Source organism: Monopterus albus, unplaced genomic scaffold, assembly GCF_001952655.1.
Source record: "Monopterus albus unplaced genomic scaffold, M_albus_1.0 scaffold157.1, whole genome shotgun sequence".
NCBI classification, from domain to species: domain Eukaryota; kingdom Metazoa; phylum Chordata; class Actinopteri; order Synbranchiformes; family Synbranchidae; genus Monopterus; species Monopterus albus.
Genome location: NW_018128037.1, coordinates 657,820 through 676,144, shown reverse-complemented (window position 1 = coordinate 676,144; position 18,325 = coordinate 657,820). Strand labels below are relative to the sequence as shown.

General features: G+C 41.8%; 1 protein-coding gene across 1 annotated transcript in view; it reads right to left on the bottom strand.

Annotated features, from left to right (window-relative positions):
• oprl1 (opiate receptor-like 1) overlaps positions 1 to 18,325 on the bottom strand; it is a 205,352-nt gene that overhangs the window by 176,810 nt on the left and 10,217 nt on the right. Inside the window, exon 2 of the mRNA XM_020615055.1 lies at positions 6,354 to 6,600. Coding sequence (XP_020470711.1) covers positions 6,354 to 6,562 — 209 coding nt within the window. The 5' untranslated portion in view covers positions 6,563 to 6,600. The remainder of the gene's footprint in view (positions 1 to 6,353; positions 6,601 to 18,325) is intronic.

Genomic DNA, 18,325 nt, shown 5'->3' with positions numbered 1-18,325 from the left:
TCAATGAAGAGTATCCTGATGTAGGAGTCTCCATTTTCCAGGTGAGAAAGGGAATAGGGGAGGGTAGCCGCGATGGTGTCTGAGGAGGCTCTGTTGGGCCGGTAGGCATACTGCAGGGGGTCCAGGGTGCCCGGTATACTGCTCTGAATGCGGGCCAGCACCACTCTCTCAAAACACTTCATAATAATTGGGGTGAGTGCCACTGGCCTGTAGTCGTTCAGGCAGGTGACTGGCCTCTTCTTAGGAAGGGGGATGATGGTTGTGGTCTTAAAGCAGGTGGAAACGATGCTCTGGCTGAGTGAGAGATTGAACATGGTGCTGAGAACATCAGCCAGCTTGCTGGCACATGCCCTGAGAGCCCTCCCAGGGATGCTGACGCTTTGCGGGGGTTGATCTACCTCAGGACTGTGCGTACCTGGCCTGGTGAGACACTTAGTGGAGGGGAGGTGGGGGTTTGGTGGTCTTGGTTTGTGTGTGCCTCCACTCTGTGATGTGGCTGGAGGTCTCAAAGCGGGTGTAGAAGGTGTTTAGGTCATCCAGCAGGTTGTCTGTGGAGCTGATGATGCTGGTGGTTGTCCTGTAGTATGTAATGTGCTGCAGGCCTTGCCATATTCGTCCGGAGTCAGCAGTAGAATAGAAGCCATTCAGCTTCTCTCTGTTCTGCCTCTTGGCCGTTGTGATGGCTTTCCTCAGTCTGTACTTTGCAGCTTTGTACTCCATCTCCATACTCAGCATAATCCTGTATGCTGACAGAAAAGTCCTCCAAGGTGGCTGCAGCTTTAAACACATCCCAGTCTGTCTGGGCGAAACAGTCCTGCAGGATGCCTTCAGCCTCTGGGGTCCAGAGTTTAATTTGTTTGGCGACAGGGTTTGTTTGTTTCAGTATTTGTCTGTAAGCTGGATACAGGAACAAAGAAATGTGGTCCAAGCGTCCAAGGCGGGGGCAGGGTGCGGCCCTGTATGCATCCCGTATGTTACTGTAAACATGATCCAGAGTGTTCTTGCCCCGAGTGGGAATGTTCACATGTTGGCAATATTTGGGGAGTACAGTCCATAAATTGCACTGGTTAAAGTCGCCTGCAGCAATAAATACAGCATCTGGGTGAGCTGTCTCTAGCGCGTTGATGACATCATAGAGTTTGCTGAGAGCCGCAGAGGGAATAGCTTTTGGGCTAACATACACAGCAGCCAGAAACACGGCACTGTGCTCTCTTGTTAGATAGTAGGGCCGGCATTTCAGCAATAAAAATTCTATGTCTGGCGAACAGTGCTTATAAACAGTCCATACATCTCCACACCAAGAGTTATTGATAAACACACACACACACACCGCCTCCTTTTACCTTCCTCGAAGCAGCAGTGCAGTCACCTCGATGTACACTGTGTGTTTGTAGCTGAATCGTGGAATCTGGGACTCTGTCAGAAAGCCAAGTCTCAGTGAGAATTAGAGCACAGCATTCTCTGATTTCCCGTTGTGCTGTAATCCCAGCCCTTAACTCGTCCAGTTTGTTTTCCAGAGACTGTACGTTAGCTAGGAAGAAGCTGGGTAATGGCAGTTGAAAGCGTGAGCTTTTAACCTAGCATGGAGTCCCCCACGCTTGCGTCTCTGTCTCCGCGGTGCTCTCCTGTTTTCAGCCTGCTCGCTTGTGCCTGGTGCCCCAGGGGCTCCCTGAGGGTGATGGTGGTTGTTGCCATTGTTGTTGCAGGAGCAGACAAGTAGTTGTAGCTCTGGTGGTACGAAACCAGTAAATTCCCAGTGGCTGTGTGAATTGGCAATATCCAGCAATGCCTGTCTGTTGTATGTTAGCAGTGCATGACATTTGTGCACTGCAGAAAAAGTAAAAAACACACAAAAAAGAAGAAAACGAAGAAAAAGCCGGCATTCGAGAGTGGAACACGCAAACATGTCCGCCTCGGTGGGCACCATGTTTGGACCTTGTGTAGTAGTCTTACTTGAAATCACTGACATATAAGAATATTCCTTATACAAAACAAATATTTTATTTATTGTAAATATTACATACTAAACAAGGGTGTAGACAGTTAGCACACTTCTTACTTTTTTCCAGCATAACTAAATATTAAAATATTTCATTTTGCTCAGTCCCATTTTCCTCTTTCACTCATTTCATTAGCATGAACGGATGCACACTTGCAGTTTTGTAGCTGTAAAAGACAGCATTCATATTGTTAGGTATTTTTAGTCAGATAGATATTGGATAGATACTTTATGTATTAGAAATGTTTAGTGGAGATAGGATGTCTAGTTAGACTGTTAAATGCTTAGGCATGCTTATGAGTTTCTACAGGGTACATCTGGTCAAGGATACCAGAGAGAAGAGTTGATGACTGTCAGCAGACAGGGTGTTTAATATTATTATTACGACGTGCATAACTGTAGCCTTAGCCATAATATGTTCTTATGTTTAAGTCACGACATGTACTAGAGGTCGTGAGAATGTTTTTAGCTACACACCACTTAACCAACAGACATACACATTCACACATTGATTTGCTGCATGTTTTGATTACTATTATGGCCAGCTGCAGAGCTGGCAACAGAGACGTCTCGGTTGACGTTTCTGTGTAGTATGGGGCTAGCCCAACCGAGGTGATATAATGTATAGGCCTGGTGGGCTCAGGGTCTTTCATCTTACATCTGCCTGTGAGCAGTTTGGAGGTGCAAGATACCTGAGCATGTAATGTTAATTTTACCCGTTATCCTTTGAATAAATCAGCACTGTTTTGAAGTTACTTGGACTGCCTCGTCTCTCAGAGTTATGGTAATAAGAACCATATCCTGCAATATTCACATGAAGGAATAACCATAACCACCATTTGGTGGCATGAGCCCCAGGGTAAAGTGAGGTAAACACCAACTGCAGAAGGCCTTCTGTCAGCACATGTGTGCAGGTGCAGGGAGCGGCATTCACAAACCCTGAACACAGTCTGCAATGTCTCTAAACACCACCTGGCAACAGGTATAAAACACAGAATGGCAGGGAAAAATAGACAAATTAAGATCAATTTGGCTTTCAATAATCCTTCAGCTCATTCCTACTTGACATAAAACTTTTTGCAAGCCTCAGTAAACCTCTGGAGCTGCGTGTGTAAAAGTATCCAATGCAATCACAAAAACATCACTGCTGAATCTTTGCTGAGGATTAGAGACTAATGAGGGCAGAGACCTGCACTCCGCTCTGCCTCATTTGGTGAGGACATATGCTGTGGTCGGCCATCTCGAGCAATCAGCATCCAGCCTGACTCAGTTAAATGACCACAACTGCTGCCTTCTGATACCCTTGATGAAGACAAGTTGTCGGGGGCGGCCATCTTTACTGAGGGTAACACTAAGAGCTGACACTGCTAAGCAAGAGGGCAAAGGAACTACAATGGTAATTCAACATGTGCATGTGTGTAAATCTGTGTGTATGTGTTTGTGTGTTTCAGATGAAATGTGTGCATATTTTGCATGAGTGTGGGTGCCAGTGTCACAGTTGTGAACTGGATGGAATAATTTGCAGCATGTGGGTGTATGTATGTGTATATGTGTGCGTGAGTCATATGTGTAACTACAGAACTCCACATAGCTATCAGAGTGAGAGGAGGTGTATTGAGGATAGTAATTATCTACAAAAGAAGGTAATAAAGGAAACACTGGGACAACACTGTTAACACACACACACAAGCTAAAATTTCCAGCATGTAATCAAATCCTTTCCACTTCATTTCTCCAGTGCAACAGTAACATAAGCTCCTGCTTTACTTGAACACTGTATACAGTACACTGAGTGAAGAAATTTTCATGAAGAAGAAAGCTTAATCACTGTATTCCAAGCTGAACCGGCTAAGTATAATTCCTAAAAATTAAAATAACACATACTGCTATTTTATTGACTGTTCAATCTCTTTATCATATGGAAATCAGAGACATATAGCCCTTAAAGTACTGTATATTTGACCTGTATCTTTGAGGAAGTCATTTAAAAGAAAAGGTGCAGCTGGGGTTGAACCCATAGTGTGACCATTAAAAATGTCGAAGAAAACCAGTGTCTTGTAAAACTTAGTCTCACAATGAGTTAAAAAAAAAAAAAAAGTTAGACGTAAAACATCATTGTCCGCCTGTCAAAACTCCCAAAACACCTGAAAAACCTTTTCAGGCAAGCATTGTAATGAAGGATACACCTGAATAAATAAGCGAAGTAACATTAATCTTTTTCAGCCATGCACTGACACCCTAAAAATATCTAGACATTACCTCGAGGAGCTGCATGTGAGAATGCAAATGTCCGACCCAGACATTAAGCGGACTTTACATTGTCAGCTCCCTAGTACAAAGTCCACGTAATGTCCGAGTGAACCAGAGAGAGCCTATGTGAGGATGCTGCAGTGTATAGTCTGGAGTATTCCCACAGAGCTAGCGGGCATGTTGATGATGTTCTATCATGTAACCAGTGTGAAACCGGAAGCATACAAACATGTGATGGTGAAGAATACCGGTCATTTCCAATGAAGACGCCAATGAAAATGTTTAACTGGAGACACAAGGAGATTCAGGAACCTCTGTTGTTAAGAGCCAGCATCAGAATCATCAGACACATTAAGGCACAGCAAGAGACTTGGCTGTTTATTGCCAAATTCAAAATGTTCTTTGTCCGCAAACCTCAAACCAGCTGATCTGCTATGTTAGATTCTTGAGTGATGTGATAGGCAGCGCTCTTCATCAACATAATCTATATAGAGATCATGTTTTGGCTATTCAACCCTCAAGCTCCACAGATGTGGTGAATCTATGGCAAGTGCACTGAAGCTGTTAATTTGGATATAATCACGCATAATGATATAACTATGGCCTTTACTGTCAGAGATATTTAGAAACATAATTTAGTTGATAGTAGGTTTCAGTTCAGATTTTATATTTTCTCCGTTTGATAATCAAAAGCAAGGACAGTGCTGTCAATCATGTTACAAAGCCAGCTTCATATAATGTCTGTTTGAGAAAAACAGACCTTGAGCTTTATAGTAAAGCATCCCAACAACAGAGCCACACACACACAAACAACTATTGACTCCTAGTTCAACACATGAGCAGACAACAGCTGCCAGCCATGACCGCACAAATATACTAACTTGCACAATACCCATGTGTCCACCTACGCTTGTTTCAATCCAACCCACAGGAGAATACTGCACGTGCACACACACACACACACACACACACACACTCTCAGTGGCAAATACACTTGTACAAGACCAGACAGTAGCCTGCCAAGTCTTCATAAAAATATCTGCACAATCAGGCATGTGTACACAAACACACATAGGCACAAATTGACAATCGCTGAGGGTGGTTTGTGTGCTTTGAAAAATAACTTTGGGTGGTCAATCTTGGCAAAATTTACTTCAAGGAACATGACACCCTTCCCAGATTGCAACTACTGATCATCATAATTTTAACTAATTTCATGGTTATTCTAAACCAGTAATTCACAACCTTTCTGATCCATTAAAGCAAAGCAATAACTAGCTGCAGCACCTCATCCATTAAATTTGTCTAAATCTGTCAGATGACAATACCTTCTCAGTTTGCTTTAGATAACTGAGGTGAAATTATTCAGTAATCCACAAGAAACACAGAATATTAAAGAAACATCAGAATTTGAGGAGCAGAAATTCTCTTTTTCTTCTATCATGTCCTGTCTATCATCTTGGGAAACTGTGTTGCAGCCTCTTGGGAACCAGCATTATTCTAAAAAGAACCCATGAGAGATTCCCAGTGTACAATAGGTAAAGGTATTGAGTTTACACTTAAAATATGCATGGAACAAATCTGAAAAATTCTGGGTGATTATACTTAAAAATTACCTAAATGACTATTAAGACTGACAATGAATACTTTTTTTCTGATTGGTCTCCTGATTTACTAATAATCTAGACAGATGGAGTGAGACAGAGCAGCTGTGACTTGAATAAAAGCGAATCCTAACATCTTCAATGGCTGAAAAGATCTAACAGTCTTTTATATATTTAGAATGGTCTATTTATAGATGCATTATTTAAAGTATTTCATCTTTTCAGCTTGGATTGCTATACCAGTAGTGGTCATATTATCATTGTTGTCTATGGAACCTTTCATTTAGAAGGATTGTAGTCACAGAGCTGGAAATGTGGGCTATACAGGGTTCTCAACTAATCAAGTGCTGACACTATAAAATGTTACATAAATCAATTTCATCCCATTTTTCAAGAATCTCACCTTCATTGCTAGAAAGTTCTGGAAGCATGATCATTTATTTTGGAAACAGGTTCAAACCAATTTACTATATACCTACAGAAACCCATGCTTGTCTTACCTTATGATGACATACATGACCAGAAAGTTTCCCACCAGGCCTATGACGCAGACGATCATGTAGACAACCACAATGGTGACCTTCACCCCTGTTGGTAGCAAGGCATCGGTCTCATTGTATAAACCGCTGAAGTTGTTCTGGAACAGCGATTCATTGTAGATCTGCAGGTGGCTCAGCTCAGCAAGCAGGAAGTCATCTGGGAACTCCATGTCTGAACAGCGGTGTAAGGGATGGACTTTTACAGCCACTTGAAAGATGGAAACACAAGGGAATCAGTGTGTTGTAGTCTGAAACATCATCACAGCACAACAAAGTTAGTGTAAATAATGAGCCCATACTGACTAGGGCAATTTTTAATTCCATTTTTATTGTAAATTTGAACGAACATTTGAAGGTGGGAACAAATTAAAAAGTAACTTAATGCACCTGACAATGTTGTTTTTTCTGACCGCCAGTGGTTTAACTTCTACCCTTGCTGCAGTGATGTACACATATACTCTTGGACTTTGCAACATCACTGTTAGGTGTAGATACAAGAGCAACAAAGAACACGCTTGAAATGAAAATAAATAGGATTAAAATTGTCATCCAGAGAAGGCAGTAAAACAATGCTTTTCAGCCAGCTTGAATTTAAAATTAACACTCTATAAGGCCGCTAACAATTTAAAACTGTTTTCTTTGTAGGGCTCATTATACATGTTTTTCTCCAAGTTCAGCAAATAAGTGCTTGTACCTGCAACCTTCAAAATTATGACATGGGTGTGCCAGTGCACACCCATTGCCTGAAATCTGAAACAACATGGTCTGTAGCTGCACTACTGCGCACAACTCCCTGCTGATGATCGTGTTGGTCTGCCCCAATCATTGCTTTTTTCATCTCTTTCAAAAGCACAGCAATCATCATCTACCCAATGTATCTTTGAAAAGATGAAGGAATCAAGCAGAAAATAACACTCTATGGACATATCCATGAGACTACAGACATACTTGCCTTTTACTAAAGCATAGAGACAAACTGCAACACAGGCATCACTATTCACATAATTGCTTGTGTACTTCATGTTTAAAAAGTATATCCACTAGGGGGCAGATTAGGGCCTAAACATAATCACCTTTGTTGGCCAAGTATGTGACACACACAGAATTTGTTTCCGGTACAGAACCGAGGCAGCCATCTGCGGCGCCAACTCAACTGATGGCTCTAACCATTGGGGGAACTGGGGGGGTTTACTGTCTTGCCCAAGGACATTTCGACATGTGGACTGCAGGCACCAAGATTTGAATCTTCAACCTTGGTTGGGAGTCGACCGCTCTACCCACCGCACCCACCCACTGTCGCCTCCTCATGTGGAAACACAAGGGAGTCAGTGTGTTGTAGTCTGAAAGCATCCTTAGTAGAAAACAGAATATCTTTAACCTCTGCTTTTGCACAACAAAAACCATGACAACAAGTGAGATCACAGAAAACAGCAGCACTCTGTGAGTTTCTCTTCAGAGTTTTCCACCATTGTTTTGATGATTCACCACTGCTGCTACCCTCCCTTTCTGTCCCCACTGGTCATGTGCTGAATCTCACAAGAATGTAGCTTTCATTTTTGAGGATGTGCACAACCCAAAGAATGCAGGACATATGAGGTAGCCACACTAGAGAAGGGTGATGTCTATTAAATTGGGATCAGACTATGTCTACACTGAAACATCACAATGGATGATGATATCAGTGGCCATGGAGCAGCTAAAAGATCCTTTTGCCCATCTGGCAGTACTTTGGGTTAAAACAAAACAAAATGCTAAGGAACGTGCATGATTTGTATATATGATGTAAAAGACGACAGACAATGAATCTTCATAACCATTTGCATGTACACAGAGAATGCGCTACATTTCCAACATTGAAGTGAAATCTACTGATAGTTTGGGCACTGGCTACAGCGAGGTCACAAATCCAAGAACAGCAACTTTCATTTTGTCCTGTCATCAATTTAAGTCACAGAGTTAATGGTAGCTAGCGATAGTTTGTTGTCATTTTAGCCAGCAACGATCATGTTAGGTATTTTTAGTCAGATAGATATTGGATAGATACTTTATGTATTAGAAATGTTAGTGGAGATAGGATGTCTAGTTAGACTGTTAAATGCTTAGGCCTGCTTATGAGTTTCTGCAGGGTACTTCTGGTCAAGGATACCAGAGAGAAGAGTTGATGACTGTCAGCAGACAGGGTGTTTAATATTATTATTATGATGTGTATAACTGTAGCCTTACCCATAATATGTTCCTATGTTCAAGTCACGACATGTACTAGAGGTCGTAAGAATGTTTTTAGTTACACACCACTTAACCAACAGACATACACATTCACACGTTGATTTGCTTCATGTTTTGACTATTGCTATCGGTTGACGTTTCTGTGTAGTATGGGGCTAGCCCAACCGAGGTGATAAAATGTATAGGCCTGGTGGGCTCAGGGTCTTTCATCTTACATCTGCCTGCGTGCATGTTGTAGGGGCAAGACACTTGAGCGTGTAATGTTAATTTTACCTGTGATCCTTTGAATAAATCAGCACTGTTTTGAAGTTACTTGGACTGCCTCGTCTCTCAGAGTTAGCATGGCAAGACAGACCATACCCTACAATCAGCAGAAGCTGCTACCTGAATGATTTCTACATGGAGCTTTGCTGACAAGATTGTAGGTGTCACTGGCACTGCTGTGCAACCGTGAGGGTGGGTGGGGGCTTAAATTGCTCACCATCTTGATGGGTGAGAGCCATTGGTGATGGTATCGTCCATCCCCAATGCACACATGAGGAGTTTAATCACCCAAAGATGTAAGCATGTGGGTTGAAGTAATTCAAATAATTTTCTGAAAACTGTAACGACTTTGACTTGGACACTGGACACTGTTGGTATTGTTAGTGCATGTGTTTTTCTGAGATTAAGCTTAATTAAGGTTGTAGAAAGATCAACGTCATGGTTTAGAGAAACCAAAATTAATAACAGGTGACACAATGCAAACCCTGATTTTCAGTGTGAAAATCATTGTTTGTACACCCAGTGTTATGCACCACAACCCTGCACCAAAACTTTTTATGGCACTATAACAATGTCACACGATTTACTGCTTTGCTAATGAATGTACAAAAAGGTTACTTTAGAACTAATAGATGTGTAAAGGGGAGAGTAGGGGGTGGGTGGAATAAAAAATCAAACTGGATAAGAATCTGTATTGGTTAAGCATGATTAGACATACAAGAAATTTGACTCCGGTACAGAGGTTCTCAATGTGCTTTGTAAGGCATCAATAAAAACAAAACAAGGCTGTGTATTCAAATAGGAAACATGCACAATCAGTAGGATAAAAAGAGACTATTTGTAGTTAATAATACACAATTAAATGTGGCAAAGAATGGGAGAGCATTCTTATGGAAGCTCAGTATGAATTAAATGCTGTTTACCCATTATTTGGCCCTAAAGGGTCAGGCCATGCCATTATAACTCTTCAGAGCCCCAAAGTAAGAATCCCTGAATCCTATCCTCACCCAAGCAAAGAGCAGATATGTGGCTTGACACACAGCATCTGCATTGTATTTGCTCAGGTTAAGCAGTGGCTGGCCCAACTGGCCTGTAATGGCAGTCACCTCTGAGAGCCAAGTCTGCTCAGTTGTCCAACCACTGACACTGTTCACCAGGATTGTCTAACAAAAGAAGACTATTAACAATTCCAGTGAGTCTGTAACTGTATTATCACCAGCACCAATACCAGTTCTGTTTGGGTGTAAGAGTGAAGGCAAGTCTACAGGATCATCAGATGGGCACCCTCGCACTAAGTGGTGTTTCAATGAGTTGGGCCCATGACATTGAGAAGGCTCAACAGTGTGTTCCAGCATCCCAGAACCACCCTGCTTTTTGCATGCACCCACCTACCCTTCAAATACTCGGGCTAATGGTTACCAGACAGTCACTAGCAGTAACAAACATTTCAACTGCTGTTCCACCAAACATTTAAAATAACTGGCAAAATTTTTCAGATAGCTCACCAGATAACTAGCCAAACTTCTGCTTCCTTTTATACAACATCAGAAACCACCCTGTGTTGGTATTCATTCCAACAAATCAGTAAAACTTCTATTACATATAGTATTTGGATTTTATATGCTTTAGTTACTTTTTATACCTTGATTTTCCTTGATTATATATATATTACAATTGTATTGATAATTGTCAAGAACTGCTAAGCAGGAATTGTCTGACAGAACTTTGTGGAGAAATAATGTCTGCATCTTGTCTGCATCTTTAATTAACCAGACGGCCTGTTTTGCATCTTTATATAGGCCCACTTAGCATTTCACAAGTTCTGCTTTAGCATGTAACAGTTTGCAGAGATGGGGGACCTACAATTTCAGAGGATCTCCTGGCCTATTTAGCATCTTTATGAGTTCTGTTTTGTCCTGCAAAAGCCTAGACAGTGTAGGATCCAGTTCTTGCTACCATGCTAACTCTGAGAGACGAGGCAGTCCAAGTAACTTCAAAACAGTGCTGATTTATTCAAAGGATCACAGGTAAAATTAACATTACACGCTCAGATATCTTGCACCTCCAACATGCACGCAGGCAGATGTAAGATGAAAGACCCCGAACCAAAAACAGGCCTATACATTATAACACCTTGGTTGGGCTAGCCCCATACTACACAGAAACGTCAACCGAGACGTCTCTCTCACCAGCTTTGCAGCTGGCTCTAGCAATAGTCAAAACAAATCAACGTGTGAATGTGGTGTGTAGCTAAAAACATTCTCACATGACCTCTAGTGACATGTCTTGACTTGAACATAGGAACATTATGGCTGAGGCTACAGTTATACACATCATAATAATAATATTGAACACCCTGTCTGCTGACAGTCATCAACTCTTCTCTCTGGTAGCCTTGACCAGATGTACCCTGCAGAAACTCATAAGCAGGCCTAAGCATTTAACAGTCTAACTAGACATCCTCTCTCCACTAACATTTCTAATACATAAAGTATCTATCCACTATCTATCTGACTAAAAATATCTAACAACAGACAGCCGCAGACAACCCATTGTCCAGTATTCATCCTTAGCTACCGCCTTACATTACAACATTCACACACCTGGTTTCTATCACATTTAAGTAAACAGACGTGGGCAAGAGGTTGGCCTGCTCACGCCTATGGCCAATAGCATTAAGGTACATGTAAGTCCAACCTCTGTATAGGGCAGTCTCTGCCCAAAAAGATAAATGTTACCACAGATGATAGCTCGAGGCTCTTTGATGGTAGGTTCCTGTGGAAACTCAGTTTCTCTGAGCCCAGTGCCTTATGACTTTACATATGAACAGACTTTGATTAAATTTTCTGTTGATTTTATATAGTCCTCTTCTGTCTTCACTTCTTGCGCTTTCAATTAAAGAACTGGGGTCTAACATACACCCTCATGTTAGCTTGATTGTGCTAGCACTAAAAAGTAGGCTTCAAGCATGCTGCATGTATCAAACACTTTTGCTAAGCCTGTCCTCTTGTGCTAGTTTACTTCAGCTTAACAGGCCTAATTCTCACATTTGTTGCCATGTAAAAATCACTTGCCTATTTTCACCCAATTCACACACCTTTCTTCTCCTCCAGAGCCACTCTTTGAACCTTGCTATGCTATCAGTTAAATTCCTAATTATCTGTCTTAGGCTCTGCCCTTTTATACCAAACTGACATAGTAGAGAGACAGCTAACTTGGCTACAAGTCCTCTAGAACCAACCTCCACAGGGGTGGACTTTAACGTTCCAGCCAAGGTAGATAAAAACCTCTATAAACTTCAAAATAATTTCTTGCTGACCTGCAGGGACAGGCACTAATTTAAATAGTGTTAGGTATTTTTAGTCAGATAGATATTGGTTAGGTACTTGTATGTATTAGAAATGTTTAGTGGAAACAGGATGTCTAGTTAGACTGTTAAATGTTTAGTCATGCTCATGAATTTCTACAGGGTACATCTGGTCAAGGATAACAAGAGCGAAAAGTTGATGATTGTCAGCAGACAGGATGTTTAATATCATTATTATTTATGTGTATAACTGTAGCCTTAGCCATAATATGTTCTTATGTTTAATATCATGACATGTCACTAGAGGTCATGTGAGAATGTTTTTAGCTACACACCACTTAATCAACAGACACACACACATTGATTTACTTCATGTTTTGACTACTGCTATGGCCAGCTGCAAAGCTGGCACCAGGGACACGTCACGGTTTGACATGCCTGTGTAGTATGGGGCTAGCCCAACCGAAGAGATAAATGTATAGGCCTGGTTTGGTTCGGGGTCTTTCATCTTTCATCTGCCTGCGTGCAGTTTGGAGGTGCAAGATACCTGAGCATGTAATGTTAATTTTACCTGTGATCCTTTGAATAAATCAGCACTATTTTGAAGTTACTTGGACTGCCTCGTCTCTTAGAGTTAGCATGGTAGCAAGAACTGGTAACCCCTTCAATAGTGAAGCTCCTGATTCAGAACTACTAAGAGAACAACTACAGCTAACTAATGTGTACCCAGTTTAAACCATCAACACTGACAATCAGCTGAAAATGAAAAGCCTGCTACCAATGTCTTCTATTTTTTGTGGCTAATCAAAAAACTTAGGAAAGCTTATTGCTTGTTTGATCTAGAAACAAAAATAGCACTAATCTTATTTTTGGTTATTAAATCTTATTTAAAGAATTCTAGTAACTGGACATCTGACTTATTTTAAAAAAAATCTTAAGTGATATTCACTTACTGCACTAACATCCAAATATACTTGTTAGCAAAATAAAGCTCATATTTGTTTTCATTTATTGATGGAGTGTTTTTGCTGTATAAAAGGTTTGAGACACCCACCTACTAAGCTGATTGGCTGAATCTTTCTCTGACTGGGGAGGCATCCATCACTGGGTACAATATCAAATTTATTTGAATTACTGAACAAATCTGTGATGTGGACAGCAATTCAGAGGTCTGGAGCCAGGCTGGTCTGCAACATATTTGTTATGCTAGTCAGTATTCACTGCACCAGGTCGACATATTGCATCTGTACTTTTTGCAAATGATGTGGTTCTACTGGCTTCATTACATCATGGCAGTCACAACACACTGAGCCAATTTACATCCTAGTGTGATACAGCAGGGAGGCGATTCAGCACCTCCATATCTGAGACACTGGTAGAGTGCTGAAAAATGAAGGATTGCTCACTCCAGGCTGAAACTTAGGTCCTGCCCCAAATAAAAGAGTTGAAGACCTTAAGATGGATGAGTAGACTGGTGGGCTGTCAGCACTAATAAGAATACTGTACCGAACTGACAAGGTGAGGGGGGAACTAAGGTTAAAGCTCCAGATGTGTTGGTCACTCTACTTACCAGTTCTCAAGCTATAATTAGCTTTGGGCAGCTGAAATGATGTTGAGCTCAGAAGGAGATCATGACAGAATTGCTTTATGTCAAAGGTTCAGGTGGTTTGGGAGGATGAGCAGGATGTCTCTTGTAAAGGTATTTTGAAAACATCCAACCAAGCGTGCTGACATTTTCCGTCTGTCCTGGGGAGACTTTGGCATCCCTCAGAAGAGCTGGAATGCGTGACCAGGAAGAAGGATTCCTGGGCTGCATGCTCACCCTGCTGCCACCGAGACCTGGACCTGGATGAGTGGCAGGAAACGAATGGATGTCCTTTAAGTCGGACTGACTCACTACAGTACTCATCCTAATAAAGGAACATGTCTCCCAGTGCAACAATGTGACTTATTAATGTGGTTTGAATATTTCTGGACAATAGTGCAGCTCTGTGGCATAAGCTATATCAGGCTCTAACTACACAGGCTACACTCTCTTTCTTTGTGACACCCCTTTAAGCAAACTGCAGCTGCAACATAATAAAACACTGCCATGTACCAAGATCCCTACCTCTCTCACTGCCTGATCAGGAATATCCATCAAATCAAAACAACAAAGTAACTCTGCCTTTCTGCTGAATTTACCCGAGGTTACTGCCAGGCTCAATAAACATGGGTCATATACTGTATGTTCTAATATCTGTCTTCTCTCTTCCTTCCACCCTCTCTTCATTATCTCTCCCTCCCTCTCTCTTGACTTCTCTTCTGGCATCCAAAGTTCTCATTGTGCTACATTTTCTTTTCCAGGTTCAGTCTCTGCTGGAGCTGCAGCAGAATGTCTGTGTTGCTGTGAGTGCTCTGGCTGCCTAGGCTTTGATGAATAAGTTGTTAAACTTAGAGCCTCAAGTGTGTGCCCATGTAAGGTTGCAGTGCCACTCTGGGTGGGCCATGTACCACTTCAAACACATGTAAGAAGACAAAGCAGCATTAACGAGATGCATGCCATTACTGCATGAAACAGCACACAGTGCATGTACATTATATGAAAGCAAAGCTGCAGTAACTAGCATTTACATCTCAGATGCTGTGTTTAGTGAGTGCGTGTACTTTAGAAAAGTAAAAGCCCTGTAGTATCTTCATTAATTGTTTCCAGCCAAAGTTTTAGCAAAGTGTCCTGTAAAGTCAGTGTGTGTTTGTAATACTAAGTGCAGTACTGTGAATGTGTCCAAGAGGAAGCAACAAGATGATAAAATTGAGCAGCAATAATGGCAATTCAACCTGGCATTTCATTACCGTTTCCAATCTCACGACATTCGTGCAATTCTCATGAATGAATGTGTCTTCTCTGATATATGCATGTCCTGCAGTGTTTGTAGCAACTGCAATGGCAGAGATAGAGTGGTAGAGAGTGGGTGTAGCTTGCAGCCCCATGTCGCTGACTCAGCCTGGGGACATTCAGTTTAGCCATCCATGCTCTTTTTCTTGATTCTATCATTTCTGGTTTCTTTCTGCTGAGTCCTTTAACACACAGTAACATCATAACAAGGGGTCTTTCTCCAGTAGAAGGAGCATATACTGTATTATTGATGCTCAAAAGCAACAACTAGATTTCAGCAATGTTGACCTTTTTCACACTTACATCTAATATTTTAAATGTTACTGAAACAGTTTTATATGTAATGTTTTACTATTCAGAACATGTTTGACTGAAGAAACACCAAATGAAAATAACAGTAGGTGTTCAGACTGAAAGAGCCCCACATTAAGGGGGGAACTCCACAAATTTTGCACATTATCTATAAATAGACAGACACTTTATTGATCCTGAGGGAAATTTAGGCATAGTCTATATAGTCTGGGTTTCAGGTCTTGGTGAGTATGACTGCATATGCGAATACATTGTATCAAGTCTTTTGTGTCTCTTGTGGAACTTATGTGAAGTTTGAAAAGCATCAGTTGGGATTGAAAACTACAAGTTTGAAAATGAAAGATGGGGGTGTGGACTTGGAATGGGAGTGTACATAGCAGATTTGTAGCCTGCCCCTCATCTCCTCCAGGCTACATTACAACTAGCATAACATAAATGAATTTCCACCTGGTTGGACGTGCTAAGTTTTGAAGTCTGTGTAGAATGAAAAAGATATTGCTGGTTCTGCTGCATTACTTTTGAAACTTTTTTATTGTTCACTGTGAATCCCAAAGTGTTTTAGGATGTGAAATGCTAAATTGTTGGAGTACTTTAAAAAAACACACACAGCAGAGCTGCAATGGTGGAATATGTTATTCCAGATTACTAGTGAGACAAAGAAATATGATCCACAAAGTCCAAATTGAGTAACCAATACAATTTGAAAGCTTATCAGATACCAAAATACTGCAAACTGTGGTTCATAATATTATGAGACTGTTAAGGCCAGCGGCATAAATTTACAACAAACAGAGCTAAGGACTCAATCTAGCCACAGGGGTTGCAAACCAGTGACTTCTGTGCTGTCCCAAGCCCGGATAAATAGAGAGGGTTGCGTCAGGAAGGGCATCCGGCCCAAAAACATGCTCATCATCAGTGTGAATTCCATACCGAAACGGTTGAGGCTGCCAACAGTGCTGTTGACCTACAGGGTGCTGGCGTAAATTGGACTACTGTTGGTTGAAGAAGGAGAGGAGGTAGAAGGATTCGTAGACAGAGAGAGAAGAGGAAAGGCAGGAGTATTGGTCTGAGAATACGAAAATCAATATTTGGCACAATGACAGGGAAAGGTAGAGAGCTGGCGGACATGATGGAGAGAAGGAAGGTAGATACCTGTAAACTGCATGTGCAGGAGACCAGGTGGAAGGGTAGCAAAGCGCGTACCATTGGAGGGGGATACAAACTGTTTTATTATGGTGTGGAGAGGAAGAGAAATGGGGTAGGAGTGATCCTGAAGGAGGAGCTCGTGGGGAATGTTTTAGAGATGAAAAGAGTGTCAGACAGGGTGATCAGTTTGAAGTTGGAAATTGAAAGGGTGATGTTGAATGTAATCAGCAGTTATGCTCCACAAGTAGGGTGTGAGCTAGAAGAGAAGGAGAGATTCTGGAGTGAGTTAGATGAGGTGATGGAGAGTATTCCCAGAGGGGAGAGAAACAAAGGTGATGAGGAGGTGATGGGCAGGTTTCGTGTTAAGGGAAGGAACCTAGAAGGACAGATGATGGTGGACTTTGCTAAGAGGATGGAAATGGCGGCAGTTAACACCTATTTCCAGAAGAGGGAAGGACATCATCATCTTCTTTTTTTGGCTGCTCCCGTTAGGGGTCGCCACAGCAAATCATCTGTTTCCACCTAACTCTATACTCGGCATCCTCTACTCTCACACCAATTAACTTCATGTCCTGTTTTAGCACATCCATATATCTCCTCACCATAGCAAACAAGAAGGGACTCAAAGCCGATCCTTGATGTAGCCCCACCTCCACCTTGAACTCCTCTGTCTGACCTACAGCACATCTCACTACTGCCGTACTCCTCTCATACATATCCTGAACTACTCTGACGTACTTCTCTGCCACTCCTGACATCCTTATACAGTCCCATAGCTTCTCTCTAAAATCCTGTTGAACAAACTAAATAGAAACTCCACTGCTGTCTCTCCTAGACACTTCCACACCTCTACGGGCGTGTCATCCGGAACAACAGCTGCCTTTCCACTCTTCATTCTCCTCAGAGCCTTCCTCACCTCATCCTTTCTAATCTTTCCTACTTCCTCTCATTTTCCTCATTCATCAGTTCCTCAAAATACTCCTTCCATCTTCTCTGCACACTCTCCTCACTTGTTAGCACCTTTCCATCTCTGTCTTTAATCGCCCTTATCTGTTGCACATTCTTCCCATCTCTATCTCTCTGTCTCGCTAATCTGTACAAGTCCTTCTCATCTTCCCTCGTGTCTAACCTGCCATACAACTCATCATATGCTTTCTGTTTGGCCATTGCCACCTCCCTCTTCACTCTATGCTGTGATATCTTGTAATCCTGTCTACTGTCTTCAGTCCTTTCTACGTCCCACTTCTTTTTAGCTAGCCTCTTCTTCTGAATGTTGTCCTGTACTTCCTCTTTCAACCACCATGTTTCCTTATCTTCTTTCCTCCTTCCAGATGGCACACCTAGCACCTTCCTACCTGTCTCCCTGATCACTTCTGCTGTAGTTTCCCAGTCATCTGGACGTTCTTCCTGACCACCCAAAGCCTGTCTCAACTTCTGTCTGAATTTCTCATGACATTATTTCTTTTGCAACTTCCACCACTTGGTTTTCTTCTCTGTCTTTCCTCTCCTCTTCTTCTAGAAGTGTCTAGAAGAGACAGCAGTGGAGTTTCTATCTAGGCTGTTCAACAGGATTTTAGAGAGTGAGAAGATGCCTGAGGAATGGAGAAGTGTACTAGTGCCAATCTTCAAGAACAAGGGTGATGTGCAGAGTTGTAGCAACTACAGAGGTATAAAGTTGATGAGCCACACAATGAAGCTATGGGAAAGAGCAGTGGAAGCTAGGCTAAGAAAGGAAGTGGATATCTGTGAGCAGCAGTATGGCTTCATGCCCAAAAAGAGCACTACTGATGCAATTTTTGCTCT